Raw genomic sequence first — 17,998 nt, 5'->3', positions numbered from 1 at the left:
TCAGCAACAACAAAGAACAGTGTGTGGCACTTAGTGAGCTCCCATGGTTAATGTAGAACTGTACTATTATACCCCTCACATTCACCTTCAGGTTTTGTGGGGCTTTTATGGTATTACTAGAGACCCGGTGCACGAAAATTCATGCACTGGGGGTGGGGTTGTCCCTCAGCCCGGCCTGTGCCCTCTCACAGTCCAGGAGCCCTCAGGGGATGTTTTACTGACGGCTTAGTGCCAGATGACAGGAAAGGGATCGGAGTCAAGGAAGGCAAGGCCTCACTCATAAGGTGACTCATGAGGTAACCCAAAGGAAGTGAAGTTAGCCATCTGAGAAGAGTGCGAGAATGATCCAGGGCTCAGAGGCAGAGCTGGGGAAGCAATGAGTGAGTGAGGGAGAAGGTGCTAATAGATTAAGAGAGAAATGATGGGGATGGAGAGGGAGAAGTTAAGACCTCAGGACCAGATTTTATTCTTAAATGAGATGCCTTTGGAGAGTTTGGGTCAAATGAGTCACATATAACTGTGCGTTTTTTCAAAACTTTTTAGTTATGGAATCTTTTGTTCAAAGGATCCACAGAAGATTAATATGTAACGCAGATAAGGAAAAGGTACTTAGAAACCTGACTATGCTGTTCCCACTTTCCCTCTCGCTCCTCTCAAGTTTACAAATGAGGACAGTCTGTAAGATCCAAATGTTCAAATCCTGCATCCAGAACTTCATAATCCAGGCCCATCCTAACTTTCCAAAACGCTGTTCCTAGGGAATCGCAAAAAGAGAGTAAATCCAGCCGAAACCGGTTTGGCTCAGTGGATAGAGCGTCAGCCTGCGGACTGAAGGGTCCCAGGTTCGATTCCGGTCAAGGGCATGTACCTGGGTTGCGGGCATTTCCCCAGTGGGAGATGTGCAGGAGGCAGCTGATCGATGTTTCTCTCTCATCGATGTTTCTAACTCTCTATCTCTCTCCCTTTCTCTCTGTAAAAAAATCAATAAAATATATTAAAAAAAAAAAATTTAAAAAAAAAAAGAGAGAGTAAATCCAGCTGCTGACCCATAGTAGAGGAACAAATGTGCTGCCACAAAAATCAGTCCCTGTAATACCTCTTTATCAACCTAGTACCAAGGCACAAGATCAAAGTCCACTTCCCCCTCCTACACCTCTCAGGCTACATACTACATGGTGATAGAATGTGTTCCCTTTCAGGGCTTCCTTACATAATCATTTTCACTTCATTTCACTTAAACATGTTCGAGCAATACAATGTGATCTACCTCTCTTGACATTTTCTCTGGATGTAGCCTCCCTATCAATTTACATTTTAGGGAGATTCTTCCTCCCCTAGAGTTATTTCATCTATCAGTATTGACTTCCCCATGTTCACTATTCTAAGCCTATGCATCCTGGAAAGTCTACTTTGTGAAGCCATCCTCCCCACATTTTGACCTTCACCTGGAATTCCAAATCTTCAGAGTATGAAGGGAACTTCCAGGCCATGTAGTGCTCTAGCTCACTGCTCATTCCATGGACTAACCCTTGTGGGGAAGCATAGGAGTTGGTTGGAAAGTCTGTAAGGAGGATTCTCCAAAAGGTGGGGGGCCTCTTAGGGAGACCTTGCCAAAGGCGGCAGCCCCTGCCTTGACTTTTCCAAGTAAGTCTGAGCCTCCGGGTGTTTTGCTGGTATCTCTATGCTTAATCTTTAAGACCCGACCGTGTAGAAACATGTGCTTTCTCAAGGATACTTACCCTGCTAATTGTATCTAGAGCAGTGGTTCTCAACCTTCCTAATGCCGCAACCCTTTAATACAGTTCTTCATGTTGTGGTGACCCTCAACCATAAAATTATTTTCGTTGCTACTTCATAACTGTAATTTTGCTACTGTTATGAACTGTAATGTAAATATCTGATATGCAGGATGTATTTTCATTGTTACAAATTGAACATAATTAAAGCATAGCGATTAATCACAAAAACAGTATGTAATTATATATGTGTTTTCCGATGGTCTTAGGTGACCCCTGTGAAAGGGTCATTTGACCCCCAGAGGGGTCGCGACCCACAGGTTGAGAACCACTGATCTAGAGGCTAATTTTAGTTCAAGCTGTAGTTACAATAAAAGCCTAAGGAGGCAGGCAATCAGGGCTGTTTTGGTGCCTCCTGCCAACCAGCCCCTTAGCCTCTCTTTCACAGAAACGTGTGTCAGAGTAATCTATTCATCCTTCACACAGGGTCTGCTGGTCAGTCCCGGCAAACCCTATGCAGATGTGGCTGGTAGTCTTCTGGCCTTTGTGACTGCTTTTAGTGACAAGCACACACTGGCCCACAAAGGCAGTCCACACCCTTTCAGACATACAGTAATTGTGAGAAAATTCTTCTTACTAACCCAGCACCTGTTTCCTGGTATCTTCCACCACTGGTTCTGCCCTCTGGTTGAATAGAGGGAAGTCTGATTCCCGGTCCTCGTGCACCCTGCCTAGCTCACAGTTGGCCTTGTGTTTCCCCCCATTCTGGCTCTGCCTCTAAAAATTCTAATTCCCCAACCATCTCACAGGTCCTCTGTGGAAACCACCTTCAATCTGTAATGATTAGCTAACAGTCACAGACAGATCTGATGTCTCTGTATATAGCTGGTGAGGTCTCTGTGTCCCATGCCACAGATTATACCTGTTCCTCCTTCTCTTCTTTGAACTAGCTTAGGACTTCTACACTTAGCCTTGCATTCATCACCATGCACTCTGTCATGAACATTCACTGAGCACTGTCAGGAACCATATTAGGTACTAAAAAAATAAAAGTCAATAAAATATACTCAGCCTATAGAAGAGTAAGAGCAAGAAAGACAGAATAATAAATAGGTGAGGAAGTTGGAGAGCCTTCAATGGAAGCAGTGCTATCTGAGCCAGAGATGAACTATGCAACACCAATGCCTCACACAGCCTTGAGTCCCCAACACCAAATGGAACAATGCTTTGCGCTCACTTGAAGTTCAGAAAATATGAATGTGGTAAAATTGAGAAACCTGCTCAGCCCCCTCAGCCTCTTTTGGAGGTGAGGTAGGGTGATCAGTGAATCCACAGTCTGACAAAGGCAGTTACAGAGACTGACAATGTACCTGGCTACGTACAATATTGCTCAGGTGGTTGTCCTCGGACATCTGTGCATTCTGGAAGTAGGACAAGGGTGCAGGCAACTCTGTCATTGGAGCAACTGTACAGAAATACCTTTTCACAGAAAACAAAGCCTCTTGGGGTTCTGAAAAGAGAGACAGAAAGCAATCCTTTGTGCATTACAATTACACTTTTATTTTTAAACACTTTCATAAATTACATTAGGCAAAACCAACCTTTCTTTCATGTGTCTCCTCCAGGCCAAGCTTCCCAAGGACCTCACAGGCTGCTGTCACTTGCAGACTCCTGGATTAGGTCTGAAATAGGGTTTTATCAGGTTACCCAGAGTTGGTAACCCATTCACACCAATCAAGTACTTAAAAGACCAATTTATAAGCCATCCATTTATTAATTTGCCATGAACCGATAAACATTCTTAAAAAATATTTTTTGTTAATCCTCACCTGAGGATATTTTTCCCATTGGTTTTTTAGAAAGAGTAAAAGGTAGGTAGGGAGGGCAGAAGAAGGAAGAGAGAGAAAGAGAGAAACACTGATTCGAGAGAGACACGTTAACTAGTTGCCTCTGGCAGACGCTTTGACCAGGGCCAGGATGGAACCTGCAACCCAAGTACATGCCCTTGACTGGGAATCAAACCCGAGCCCCTTTAATGCTCAGACCAACGCTCTCACTGCTTAGCAACACTAGCCAGGGCTCAACTGACAAACCTTTATCAACTCAAGATACCTCTTTGGTAATGAGTAGATCTATTTGAGAAAAAAGTATTTTTCTTTTTTTAAATTTTTTTTTATATTTTATTGATTTTTTACAGAGAGGAAGGGAGACAAAGAAGGATAGAGAGTTAGAAACATCACTGAGAGAGAAACATCGATCAGCTGCCTCCTGCACGCCCCCTACTGGGGATGTGTGCAACCAAGGTACATGCCCTTGACCGGAATCAAACCCGGGACCCTTCAGTCCGCAGACCAACGCTCTATCCACTAAGCCAAACCGATCAGGGTGAAAAAGGTATTTTTCAATCACAAAGATAATCAATGATTTCAGATTTAAAACAAAGGGAACTGAATAATCTTAAAGAATGTTCTCATCGATATTTCTTCCTTCCATTTTTTTTTTTTTTTGAGAGACAGGAAGGGGGAGAGAGAAACATTAATGTGAGAGGGGAAATATTGATCAACTGCCTCTGCACACCCACTAACCAGGGATCAAGCCAGCAATCCAGGAATGTGTCTTGACCAGGAATGGAACCAGCAACCTTTAGTAAATGTGACAACATCCAAACAACTGAGCCTTTAGGTAAATGTGACAACATCCAACCCACTGAGCCAGGGCTGTTTAGTGATTTTAATTTTGCCAAAGGCCGGGTAAAAAGGTAACATCCATATTTTTTTATTTATCCTCACCACAGGATCCTTTCCCATTGATTTTGTTTAGAGAGAGTGGAAGGGAGGGGAAGAGACAGACAGAAACATCAATGAGAGACACATCGATTGGTTGCCTCCCACAAGCACCTTGACCAAAGCCTGGGATCGAGCCTGCAACTGAAGTACATGCCCTTGACCAGAATGGAACCGGGGCCCTTCAGTCCGTGGGTCAATGCTCTATCTACTGAGCAAAATCAGCTAGGGCAACACAGACTTTTTTGCCTGGCTGGGGTGGCTCAGTGCTTGAGCATCGACCCATGAACTAAGAGGTCACTGGTTCAATTCCCGTCAGGGCATATACCTGGGTTGTGGGCTCGGGGCATACAGGAGGAAGCTAATCGATGTTTCTATCTCTCTATCCCTCTTCCTAAAATTAATAAAATCATATATTTTTAAAAACACATACAGCCCTAACTGGTTTGGTTCAGTGGATAGAGCATCGGCCTGCGGACTGAAGGGTCACAGGTTCGATTCCAGTCAAGGGCATGTACCTTGGTTGTGGGCACATCCCAAGTCGGGGGTGTGCAGGAGGCAGCTGATCGATGTTTCTAACTCTCTATCCCTCTCCCTTCCTCTCTGTAAAAAATCAATAAAAGATATTAAAAAAAAAAAACACCCACATACATATTTTTAAAAAGCAGAAGGGGCCCAAGTTCAGTGACTTGGTTAAAAATCACAATTGGTCAGACCAGGGTAAAAATTAAAGATTTCTGACTCCCAGCCTCTCCTTTGTATCCAAGTATAACCTTCTTTACATGTATCACTCTGTCCCAGAGTTCACCCTTCTGAGGAACACATTCCTATTTGCCTGTCTACCTTAATCTCCATCAGCCAATTCTTTAACTTTTCTTTTCATAGAAAATCTTCAGAAATGTAAAAGGAAAAAAAACCTGTTTGCAAACCTAAGCAGAACTCATTAATTCATATATAGTATCTATAACATTACCATGTACATATTTACAAGAAAGCATTTTGTCAATATCTGGTTTCATTTCCACTTTTCAGGCTCCTCTACTTCCTAAATTCTCCACTATTTTTATTATAATGAGTTTTCATAAAAAAACACATTAAAGTAACTTTTTCTTCTAGTAAAGGTATCAAGTTCAAATTAACCCTTCGTTACCTATATTTGGCTCATTCAAAACATGACAAATTTTTTTTGGTGTTGTTAATCCTTACCTGAGGATATTTTTTCCACTGAATTTTAGAGAGAGTGGAAGGGAGGGAGGGGTAGTGAGGGAGAGAAATATCGATGTGAGAGACACATCCATTGGTTGCCTCCCGAATGTGCCCTGACCAGGGCTGGGAATCAAACATGCAATCCAGATATGCACTCTTGACCAGGAATCAAACCTGAGACCCTTCAGGGAGTGTGTGCTCTAACTATTGCGCACACTGACCAGGGCATGACGAACTTTTAATGAAGATATCCTTTCCCTTCTATCCTATATGCTTCCATGTATCCATGCCTATCTTTCTCCTCCCCTCCAATTTTGGCCCACAGTTAGCTGGCCTGGGATCAGGGGATTGCAAAATAATGTTAAATTAATATGACATAATTAATGTAAATTTCCTTTAAAATAAATAAAAACAGACATAATGGTTACTTTTATGAGGGTTATTCACTGGAAGGGGATACATGGGAAACTTTGGAGGAGACTGTTAACGTTTTGTTTCTTGATCTGAGTGGTAGTTACACAGGGGTTTCAGTCTGTGAAATGCACTAAGCTGTACACAATTATGATCTGTGAGCACATTTCTATATACTCCAATTAAAAATTTAAATTGACCCTGGCCCGCATGGCTGTGTTTAGAGCATCAGCCTGCGCACTGAAGGGTCATGGGTTCAAATCCCAGTCAAGGGTGCATACCTGGTTGCAGGTCTGGAGGCACATGCAGGAGGCAACCAGTTGATGTGTCTCTCTCACATCAATGTCTCTCTCTCTCCACCCCTCTCTGCCCTCCCTTCCACTCTCTCTGGGGGGAAAAATCAATGGGAAATTTTTTTTGTAATTGATTTTTGTGGGAATAAACCTATATCTAGGGTTACTCACACTATTGGTCCTGTCTTTTAAAATAAGTAAAATTAGGAATTAGCAATATGTATGCTAGTTTACTCAAAAGACAGGTGGATTCCAACAGAACAGTTATATTTTCTAAGTATTCAAAGTAAATGTTCCAAACTATGCTTCTAGATTTTTAAAAGTTAATTATCAGCCGAAGGACTTGTATGCATGCATATAAGCATAACCAATGGACATAAGACACTGGGGGGTAGGGGAGGCCACGGGATTGTCAAGGGCGGGGAAAAAAGGAGACATATGTAATACTCTTAGCAATAAAACAATTTTTTAAAAATCAATATAAAAAAAGTATGAGCAAAGATTCTGAGTAGACATTTATCCACTGAAAATATACAAGTGGCCATAAACATATGAAAAGATGCTCAACATCATTAGCCACCAGGTAAATGCAAACAAAACCACCATAGATACCACTTCACACCCACTAGGATGAAAAAAAAAAAAAAGTTACTTATCTAATTAAAAAAATTTTTTTTTAAATATTTTTTATTGATTTTTTACAGAGAGGAAGGGAGAGAGATAGTTAGAAACATCGATGAGAGAGAAACATCGATCAGCTGCCTCCTGCACATCTCCCACTGGGGATGTGCCCGCAACCCAGGTACATGCCCTTGACCGGAATCGAACCCGGGACCTTTCAGTCCGCAGGCCAACGCTCTATCCACTGAGCCAAACCGGTTTCGGCCTAATTAAAATTTTAATATGAATGTAATAATGATCAGCAAACAGAGCATATATTATTCCCTTCTTTTCCACAATACATTTGTACAGCACCCACCAACTCAGCTAACCCACAAATGCCAGAGGATGGCAAAGAGAAAAAGTTGCAGTTGATTACCTCCACTGACGGTTCTGAAGACTATATCAAATCATTGAAAATATAGCTCTACTACAGAAAAATCCTTAGAAATCTGTCATTAATAGTCTCATATGATCCTTCAGAAACAAATCAAGTAAATAAGACAGTGTTAGCCAAATGAAAGTAAAGGGCAAGAAAGAGCAATGCACAAAAGTAAATAAAGTATATTACATTTACACGTAAAAATGGGAAGAAAAGTCCAGCTGGTGTTGCTGAGTGGTTGAGCATTGACCTATGAACCGAGAGGTGATTCAATTCCCAGTCAGGGCATATGCCCAGGTCGTGGGCTCGATCCCCAGTGTGGGGTGTGCAGAAAGCAGCCGATCAATGATTGTCTTATCATTGATGTTTCTAACTCTCTCTTCCTCTCCCTTCCCCTCTGAAATCAATTTAAAAAATAAAATATATCTATATATATAAAAGGCTAAGTGACCAGCCGACTGGCTGGTAACCATGACAGCACACTGACCACCAGGGGGCAGACGCTCAACACAGGAGCTGCCGAGTGACAGCAACTTTGCAGAGTGCCCTCTCACACACTGGGATACCTCAGGGAATGTCAGACTGCCAGTTTGGGCCCACTCCCCGCAGGCCAGGCTGAGGGACCCCACCTCCCGGAGGGACCCTGCTCACTCCACAGACACTCTTCAAGCCCCGGCGGCGCCCCAGGTGCAGCCGGCCTGGGGCCGGCTGGGAGGGACCATGGGAGGTTGGCTCCAGGGCTTGTCTGGCCATCTCACCCAGTCCCGCCCCACTGTCCACCTTCTAATTAATTTCCTTTCAATGTGCACAAATCCGTGCACTGGGCCTCTAGTATATATATATTAAAAAAAAGAGAGCGAGAAGAAAAGTGATTATCTATTCACTAAATAGCCGTTTACTGGCTATCTACTTATATCAAAACTGAAAGACAGACACTAAGATTTAATTATATATGTTCACTTTACCCAGTCCACATAGGAAAACAGTGTGGTACACAGAAGTTCGATCCCTGGTAAGGGCATGTATGGGAGGCAATAGATCAATGTTTCTCTCTCACATTGATTTCTTTCTTTCAATCTCTCTCTCTTCCTCTCTTTAAGGTCAATAAACATATCCTCAGGTGAGACTTAAAAAAAAAAGATAAGCTATAATGAGAATATAGTCATTTTATTTTTTATTGTATTTTCATTTATTTGTTAGTTTTAGAGAGGGGAAGGGAAAGGGAGAGACACATAGAAACATCATCAGCTGTCTCCTTCATGCCCCCTGCCGGGGATCGAGCCCAAACCTGGAATCAAACTGGTGATCTCCTGGATCGACAAGCAACCACTGAACCACACCAACTGGTCAAAAATATGGTTGTTTGAAGAAGTTTCCATTATTAGCCTTATGCTTATAGGATCTTTTCAGCTATTAGAAGAAACCATACAAACTGATTATCATACTGGAGCTTTCTCAGACAAATCTTGCAAAAATCAACAATACAGTAATCACTTTAGCATATCCCAATACTATTTTCAAAGGCACATCCATCACATTTACATGTGAAAAACTAAGGCTCAGGAAAGGTAAAAGAATTTGCCAGTGCATGATTATGGAGGAAATAACACCAGTTCCAGAACCCAGGTCTTCTGATGCCCAGTCCCGGTCTTTTCCAGTTCACCCAGAGAAAGCTCAGGCTTCCACTAATGCTTTGAAGATCAAAACACTACAAGGCAACCCTCCCCGGAAGAGCTGCTCTGTACATGGAGCTCAATATGAAGAAGAGACAGGCAACAGGGTCAAGCTAGGTCTTCACTCAGGCCTGGCGAACAAACGAACACTGTTGGTACAAAGAAAGGAGCAGGCAGAGGCAGATTTGATTCTGGTCCAGTAACAGCTGGAAACAATTGATGACTCCGTGGAGAAGGCCAATGACCCCACTGTTAAAGCAGCGTGGCAGAAGACACTAGTGGACTTTATAACATTCTTAGCAGTGCCCTGAGAACAAGAAAAGATAGTTGTTGGGAATGAGAATATTTCATGTGACCTGGATTGCAGAGGGAGTGGCAGTGGGGACAGAAGTGGATTTTGGTGTTTTCTCTCTCTGGCCACCTGCTAAAGATTTTCTGAGACTGACAGAGCACATCTGAATTCACTGCCATCCATTTCCTTTTCCTCAACACACTTGTGCAATCAGATAAAGGAAAAAGAAATCCTTTTCTGATGGGCAACTATAATTTCTATATACGAAGAGGCTAAAAGCTAAAAACAAGAGGATACAAATAATATTGAAACTTACATGTGCTCAACAGAAAAACTTAACCAGAAAATCTCCTATCCATGAGCACCTGAAAAAGTATCACAGGAGCAATGTTTAGAATCGAAAATAAGTTTATAAAAAAGTCCCATTTAAGGAAGCACCAACAGAAAAGTGCATTTCTTTCACTACATCCTCGTAACAACTAAACCTCAAAGTCTTATAGCATGTTTACTTAATTACTGATACCATTTTCTTCCTTTACTCTCAGTGATAAATGTAAATAAAATCTGTACTTCACAGAAACAAATAACTTCATGGAAACATTTTATCATGATCTTCTCAAGAGCAAAGGGCTTGTGGCTTGTTTTAATGATTCTAGCCACCTGATTGGTTTCTCCTTCACTTAGAAAATGACCAAAGCTATTTTTTAGAAGTGTCTTTGTATTGTAATGCTAAGAAGTTTTCAAATGTCAAATAAGCTTGTGATTTATTCTTTTTCCACACAAGTACTTAATCAACCTTAATGTTTGTTAATTTGATTGTTTAATATTTTTAAATAGATTTTTAGAGAGAGAGAAAGGGAGAGGGCGAAAGACAAATATGGATGAGAAACATGGATCAGCTGCCTCCTGGCACACCTTGTGCTGGGGATCTGAGCCCACAACCGGGCATGTGCTTGCTCTGACTGTGAATCAAACTGGCAACCACTGGGTTCATGGGACGACGCTCAACCAAATGCGCAACACTGGCCAGAGCTTAATTTTACTTTGACAGCTTCTTCCTGGACAAGCAGCCCAAGTTCTGATTATATGGATGGGTTTGGAGACCCTCTATTTGTTTTTTTTGTTTGTTTGTTTTTTTAAATATATTTTATTGATTTTTTACAGAGAGGAAGGGAGAGGGATAGAGAAGCCAGAAACATCGATGAGAGAGAAACACCAATCAGCTGCCTCCTGCACACCTCCTATTGGGGATGTACCCGCAACCAAGGTACATGCCCCTGACCGGAATCGAACCCGGGACCTTTCAGTCCGCAGGCCGACGCTCTATCCACTGAGCCAAACCGGTTAGGGCCCTCTATTTGTTTTTAAAAGCTCCCATCCAACAATAAATGCAACCAATCTCCAAAATTTATAAAAATAATTTGAAATTAATTTCAAGTTTTAGGAATGCATCCTGAAAAGACTCCTCTGAATTTTAAGAGCAAATAATTTCCCCATCCCTACAAGAGGCTTTGTGAAAGTGGTAGACTCTAAAAAGAGCAAGGATAGTGATATAGCCTATTTGGTGATTTTTTTCCTCCTTCCATCCCACTCCACTTCTGTGAACCATCTGTGGTAGATTAGACTATTATTTAGCAAATATTCACTCCAGCATCTCCAAGAGAAAAATACACTTCCCCTCTCCAGTGATGTTAGGCTTGGCTCTGTGTCTTGCTTTGGCCTTAAGCTAGGTATAGTATACTACCCACCCATGCCTTTGGGCACAATCATAATGATACTGTTGTAAATAACCTGGTTATTAATTAACAGGGAAGGAGCAAAGGGAAGGCCAAATAGACACATGCCTAGTAAAGTCTGGATGAAATAGGGAAGGTACCTGTCTGTCAGTCCCACCTGGGAACAGTTCATTGGCCAGAGTAAGCATGGCCGCTGCAAGTGAGGGAAGATTTCAGATATTTCAACTCCTAAACCAAAAAGATTTACTCTCTCTTGTGTGCTGGGCTCCTGGCTCTCTTGTTGTAGAGGGCATGCTCCCCTGCATTTGTCCACATGGCCACGCACAATGGACTATAACTAGCCTGGTGTTACATTGGACCCAGCTCCACAATAGAATGGACACTCTGGACACACTGGCTTTGCTTCCAGCTCAGCTACAACACTTTCAGGACTGGTTTAAGGGAAATGGGACTTTTGAAACCCAGGGATGTAACTCCACACAAATACAGATCATTCATCCTCCCATGCCAGTCTTAGAAAATTCTTTTTCTCAAGATATAATAAGGACCCGACCGCAAGCACCCAGTGGAGAAAGGGATCTCCCACTTCCACTGGTGGACTATTTTCTACCCACTTCCATCAATAACAATATGACTTGCTTTGGTCAATGAGATCTTAGCAGATGTGGCACAAGCAGACACTTGAACTGCGCTGTGTAGTAGGTAGGCCTTGCCTTCTTGTACGTCTGCTGTTGCCTTGAGAAGAGCTTACCATGGGTCCCTTCAGTCTGGCCCCAGAATAAGACATGCAAAGCAAAATTGCTCTAGCTGATCCACAGATCTATATCTTGAAGCAGAGCCTTGAGTGCTCTAAGGCACTGAGTTTTGAGGGAGTCTGTTATATAGTTATCGTAATTGTTTTTAAATAATAATGGTTATGTGGACTCGGAACAATAAAAATTAACAAAAACGTACAAGTCCGGAATCCTTTATCTGAAACCCTTAGAACTAAATGTGTTTAGAATTCATATTATTTTTCAGGTTTTATAAAGTAATATGATGCAAGTACCATCTATCTATCTATCATCTATCTATCTATCTATCTATCTATCTATCTACACACACACACACACACACACACACACACACACACACATAAAAGAGAAACATGCAAATTGGTGTCACTCCACTACACCCACCAGCCAATCAGAGTGACTATGCAAATTAACCCACCAAAGATGGCGGTTAATTTGCGTATGCAGGCACGGAGCAAAGACTGAAGGCTCCAGCCGGAGTGAAGAGTGAAGACTGAAGAGGCTTGGCTTCTCCGCTGTGGCTGCAGCAGAGAAGCCAAGCCTCGCTACGGCCAGACTAAAGGCCTGGGTCCCTGGTGCCAGAGGAAAACCAGTGCCAGCAACCAGGGGAAGGAAGGCCTATTGCGCGAATCTTCATGCAACAGGCTTCTAGTATATATATAAAAGCCTAAGCGACCGGCCGACCATTCGACCAGTAGATATGACGTGCACTGACCACTAGGAGGCAGATGCTCAACACACAGGCATGGAAACATGAAACAGACTGATGAATCTCAGACGGATTCATGCACAGGTGGGTGGAGTCCCTGGACCTGGCCTGCCGGGATCGGGCCAAAACCGGCTCTCCGACATCCCCCAAGAGGTCCTGGATAGCAAGAGGGCGCAGGCCAGGCCAAGGGACCCCACCAGTGCACCAGGTCTCTAGTTTGTTTTATAATAGCCTCTTGGGGTCTTAGACCCACAATATCAAACACAATAAATATGTAGTAAAACATATAAGTAACCTTAAATTACACAAACAGGTTAAATATCAAATGAGTTATGAAAAGCCTTTCAGTTTTTTCAGGGGCTTTTGGATTTCAGAATTGTAGATAGGAAGCTATCTTATCAATATTTATATAATTATAAAGAATCAGCCCTAGTCTGTTTGGCTCAGTGGATAGAGCATCTGCCTATAGACTGAAGGGTCTCGGGTTCAATTCCAGTCAGGGGCGCATGCCCAGTTGCTGGCTTGATCCCTAGTAAGGGCATGCAGGAAGCAGCCAATCAATGGTTCTCTCTCACCACTGATGTTTCTCTTTCTCTCCCTTCCTCTCTAAAATCAATAAAAATATTTTTTTTTAAAAAGAATCTCTCCACCCCCCAAAAAACACATTTAATTTCAATAACTCTACATAGAAGATATGATTACCCTGAGTCACTGTCTTAAATTCACTGTGGAAATGGAGAGAATACAATTTATCTTTAATGGGGAAAAAAAGACTACTTATATCTAATTAATTTGTAAATCATTGGCTATTCAACAAAGCTTGCATTCTCTCTTTTGCTTTGTTTAGATCAACTTAAGAAACTTAAGAAACTGTGCAAACTAAACATTATACCCTTTAATCAACACTTATTGGGTTTCTTCTACATACCAGACACTGTGACAGGTGCTGGGGATGCTACTGAATCCAGTAACGCTTCTGTTTAAAGAGTTTACTTTCTAGAGGGAAAGACAGACAAATATCTTTTTATATTAATTACATGTTGAAATCAAAATGTTTTAGATGTCATGAATTATATAAAATGTTATTCAAATTAATTTTACCTATTTCTTTCTGCCTTTCAAAATTTATTAGAAAATTTAAAATTAACATTTGAAACTCACTTTATCTTTTTATTGGACAGTGGTGCTCTGAATCTTCAGTTCTTTCTGATACACCAGGCCTAATGCTGACAATCCCTGACAACCCCTTCCTTCCTGGGGCTTCTCTCCCTTCCTCAGCTTTTGTGACACTGAACTAACCATAAAGGTTTTCCTCCCGCCACTCCATTCTCCTGAGCTGGCGGGCTCCTCACTCTTCCACCCCTAAGTGTAAGTGTTCCTGAGGGTGTGCCTGGGTCTCCTGGTCCCTCCCTCTCCTTACGTGTCTCATCCACTGCTTCAACACCAACTCAAAAGTCTAAGGGACTCTCATGTTTACAGCTCCAGGCCTGCCCAAAGGACTTCATCTTCCTCTCTACAATAGTGCTTTGCTCCTAACTTCCTTATTTGTGTCATCAGCTCTCCCATTTTCGAAACTTAAGTGTCCTTGTGAACTTGACACTTTATTCCTTGCTCAATCGGCTGCCATGTCCTGTTCATGGTCTTTCTTTCTTTCTAAGCCTCTGCTACCACCAAAGATCAAATTCTCATTATATCTCCTTTGATTATGCAAAGTCACCTCAATTCTCTTATCCCTTCTAGCCCCAACTACCAGATTAATGTGCCTAAAGAAAGCTCTGACAACAGTGCCACACTTTCAAATCACCTTCCAAATCCGCCTGGCATCTAACACATGCCGGACAAGCAGTATTAGGGGTCTTCGAAAGGTTTTTCAGCATTTTTATCTGAAAGAAGTCTCACCCTGTAAAGAGTACTAGCCAAGGGAACCTGGAGAGGGAGGAAGAGAACTACATAAATTTTGGTAACTTTTCTGCTAGGATGATTCTCAGAGACCAACTCCAATCCTCAGGTTCTCGGCAAATGGAAATTCATGCACCCATTAACTTAAAATCCAGCAGTAAATGGTGTCCATTCGGAAGAAAGGATACCCAGAACTGTGGGGACTTTCTACCCAAGAACCAGGAGTGGTAGAATGGAAAACCAGATGACAGGTGGTACCTCTACAGTCTATTTATTTATTTTTTGTGAGGGGAGGGGAGGATCCATGCACTCAATAAATAAGACTTATTTTTTCATTGTTAAAGGGTTGCTATTAAACGTGGGTGGGGGTGGGGCTTAAATTGGTTGAACTCTGCCAATGAGTTAAGGAAAACTGAAATAGGCTTTTGCAGGTGACTGAAATTAGCCAAATGCAACAGGATCCAATCTACTTTCCCGTTTTAGCTTCCTTCGTAACAGTCATTTAATGTTCAGGCTGGATCACTGGACAGGAAGATCCAGAGGACCCCTGTTTGTCGTACACCCCACGGTCATAATGTCCTCCCCACTTCGACTCCAAGGGCGAAAGCCTTCCCACTGCAAAAGATAATGCAAACAACAAGATCCCCTCAAGCAGACGTGATCTCTACCTGCCTCAAACGCCAACCAATGTATTTGCCTTTACAATGTGCTCTGCCTCATAGTTATTTGCACACTATGCATACTATCTCCCATAGTAAACCTTGGACACGTTATTCATCTTGTTCAAAGCAGACAAATGATGCTTTTAACTTTATCATTATTTTCCTACAAAAGGAAAATAATCTGAGCGGGAAGAAAACACAAACATGTAAGGCACAGGCAAGGCATCGGACATACAAGCCTTGGGACAGTCCGATCAAGGCAAACGCATCAGACCCTGCTTTCCGCTTCGAACGTGAGACACGAGGAACTTTTTTAACCCTGAGTGCCACTCGCCTCCCCTGGACCGGGACAGTCGGCATGAGGCGTGGAGTTGCCCCCGTTGCCCAACCTGGCTGGGCGCTCCGCGCTTCCCCTTTCTCCGGCTCCACTGGTCAGGACGGCCAATCCCGGCCCGCGGCACCTGCGCCCTCAGACATCTCCGAGAAATCAGCACTTCCGGACCGAGGCTCCGAAGGTCTCTCTTCCACCCGACCGCACGCTGCGCCCCGAACCCGAGAAACCGGCAGCCCCTCTTTACTTGCCACACGGGGTTCCAGCGTCCCCGCCCTGCCGCGCCCCGCTCCCCATCCTCCAGGACGCCGGCTCCGCGGCCGGGACGGCGACAAAGGGCCGGCCGAGACTGCGGCCGCCCGTGTCGACACTGGATGAGGGGCGCCTTCCTCTCTCCCGGGACTCCCCATCACGCACCTACTTCCTCCTCGCCGCCGCCTCCTACGACCGCCCGCAGCCGAGGCTCCTTAGCGAGCAGCGCCTGTTTTGTTTCCGATGTGAAATCTCGGCCTCAGGAGCTGCCCGGCCCAGGCCCCGCCCAAAAGGCTTCACCGCTGTCGTCACTTCCGGTTCTGGCGTCGTTGGGGGCTGGCCCGCAGGCGAAGGGGTGGGCTCTAGAGGGGGCAGGGACGAGACCAAAGGGGTGGGGCTTCCGGTGGTGTGGGCGCGGATTGTCGGAGTCGGGGAAGCTTGCGCTCTAGCGGGTCTGGGACCTGGGCGAACTCGCCTGGAGTGCCGGCTTGAGTGGAGGTAGTCTAGGATCCCAGACAGGTCGTGAGCCGGGCCAAAGTTTCTGCGTATACTGACTGGGCCCAGTGTGTGTTCTCCAAGCCAACGAGTTATGGCATCTTAAGCCGAAAGTTTCTTTCATTCTCTGTATTACCTAGGCTAGGGTGTCTCTCAATGTGAATCAGCTGCACCAGTCAAGAGGATGCTAATTAAAATTGTAAATGCTTGTGCCTTCTCTTTCCTCGTTGAATCAAAACTTCTGATGGGTGAAGCAAGCCTGAGAAACCTCATTTTAAACAAATGTCTGGGATTCTCGGGATCCAAGTTAAGAACGAGTCTTCCTAAATGGTAAGCTTCCAGAAAGCAGGAAATGGCTTATTTTTGTAATCCCGAAACCTAAGAGTATCTGGCACACAATGAGTTGCTCAAAGGTCAGCTACCGCTAATGTGTGATGTGGCAGACTTGGGAGTGGTCTTTAATTCAAACAACATGGCTTGAGAATGTTTAGTCATTTTTGTTTATAGAAATTACTAGAGGCCTGATGCAAGAAATTCATGCAAGGGGGTTGGCCCTCACAGCCCCCTGGCTTGGTCCCAAAGGTCGGCCACCCGGTCTAATTAGCATATTACGCTTTTATTATTACAGATCTTTCCTTACTGGGCATTTTAGATTGCAAATTTCTAATTTGGCCTTTATGAGTCAAGTAATAAAATGAAAAGTGAATATCTGTTAAAGATGAAAATACAAGCATTCAAATGCAAATAAATATTTCAATAATTTAACGTTTTTAAAAATCTACCCATTTATCAATAATTATAAGCTCACTTTGGTCTAAAGTATGAAAATAACAGTTCCTGCGTTTGAAATACATATACAGTGGGGCTTTGACTTACGAGTTTAATTTGTTCTGTGACGGAGCTCATTAACTCAAATTACTCTGTCAACTCAAAGCAAAAAATCGGCTGAGAGACAGCTAGTATGTCGGAAAAACTCGTTAGGACACTCGTAAGTCAAGGCCCCACTGTATCTGAATTCCGTTTTCTTGTCATCTAGACTGTTTCTTTGCCTATTTAGGATTCCTTCTCATATCCTTTATATCCAGTAGTACTCACAAATCAATTTCACCATTTATTGCTAAGCAAAAGCTATCTCTCAACTCTATACTATTAATAGAATGCTAAAATATGACCAGGAAAAATTTTGACATAAAACCTTTCAGCAGTTTCTGCATAGATGTGAAAACATTTATAGAACTCATTAGAAAGAACCGGGTAAATAAGCCTCATATACACATTAGTATACCTACCTGGCTTACACTTACTTGCATTAAAAAAAACTTATACTCCATATGAAAGAAGAAAAAAATAAGTTTAGTATGCTTTGACTTTCAGAGTTTCCTCACTTGAGGGTGTGCCTGATGAGTACCTGAAACAGCACTCTCCACTACGTAATCATTAGCCTCTACTATTACATAGTTTATCAGAAAGCACTATGACAAGATTCAAATTAACAACATAAAGTTCTCTGAGGAGGAAATGTTCTGGGACTGGCTAGGAATAAAGCCTATTAGAATTGTTCTCAGCCAACATTTTTGCAAGAGATTACTTTACATTCATGAACATACAGAATAGGTATGTTGATTTGCCTCAAAAATGTTTTCCTTTTTAAAAATCTACTTAAAAAGCCCTTGCTGGTTTGGCT

The 17,998-nt window shown here is 42.9% G+C and overlaps 1 protein-coding gene across 14 annotated transcripts in view; it reads right to left on the bottom strand.

Moving 5' to 3' along the window:
• Positions 1-16,141, bottom strand: part of PSEN1 (presenilin 1) — a 71,451-nt gene extending 55,310 nt beyond the window's left edge. For 7 of the 14 annotated variants that reach the window (XR_004968094.1, XM_036312127.1, XM_036312153.1 and 4 more), the window contains exons 1-3: positions 15,985-16,140; positions 3,338-3,418; positions 3,107-3,246 (exon numbers count right to left, since the gene is read on the bottom strand). Coding sequence is in view for 13 of the 14 variants with exons in the window: in XM_036312127.1 (XP_036168020.1) it covers positions 3,107-3,193 (87 nt within the window). In the remaining variant the exon portion in view is untranslated. Of the gene's footprint in view, positions 1-3,106; positions 3,247-3,337; positions 3,419-13,603; positions 13,672-15,984 lie in introns of all 14 variants that reach the window. The other 7 variants (XM_036312163.1, XM_036312200.1, XM_036312210.1 and 4 more) reach the window with 4 other exon arrangements.
• Positions 16,142-17,998: the final 1,857 nt, after the last annotated feature.

Source organism: Myotis myotis, unplaced genomic scaffold (genome assembly GCF_014108235.1).
Source record: "Myotis myotis isolate mMyoMyo1 unplaced genomic scaffold, mMyoMyo1.p scaffold_m19_p_1, whole genome shotgun sequence".
Classification (NCBI taxonomy): Eukaryota; Metazoa; Chordata; class Mammalia; order Chiroptera; family Vespertilionidae; genus Myotis; species Myotis myotis.
This window is presented reverse-complemented; position numbering and strand designations above follow the sequence as displayed.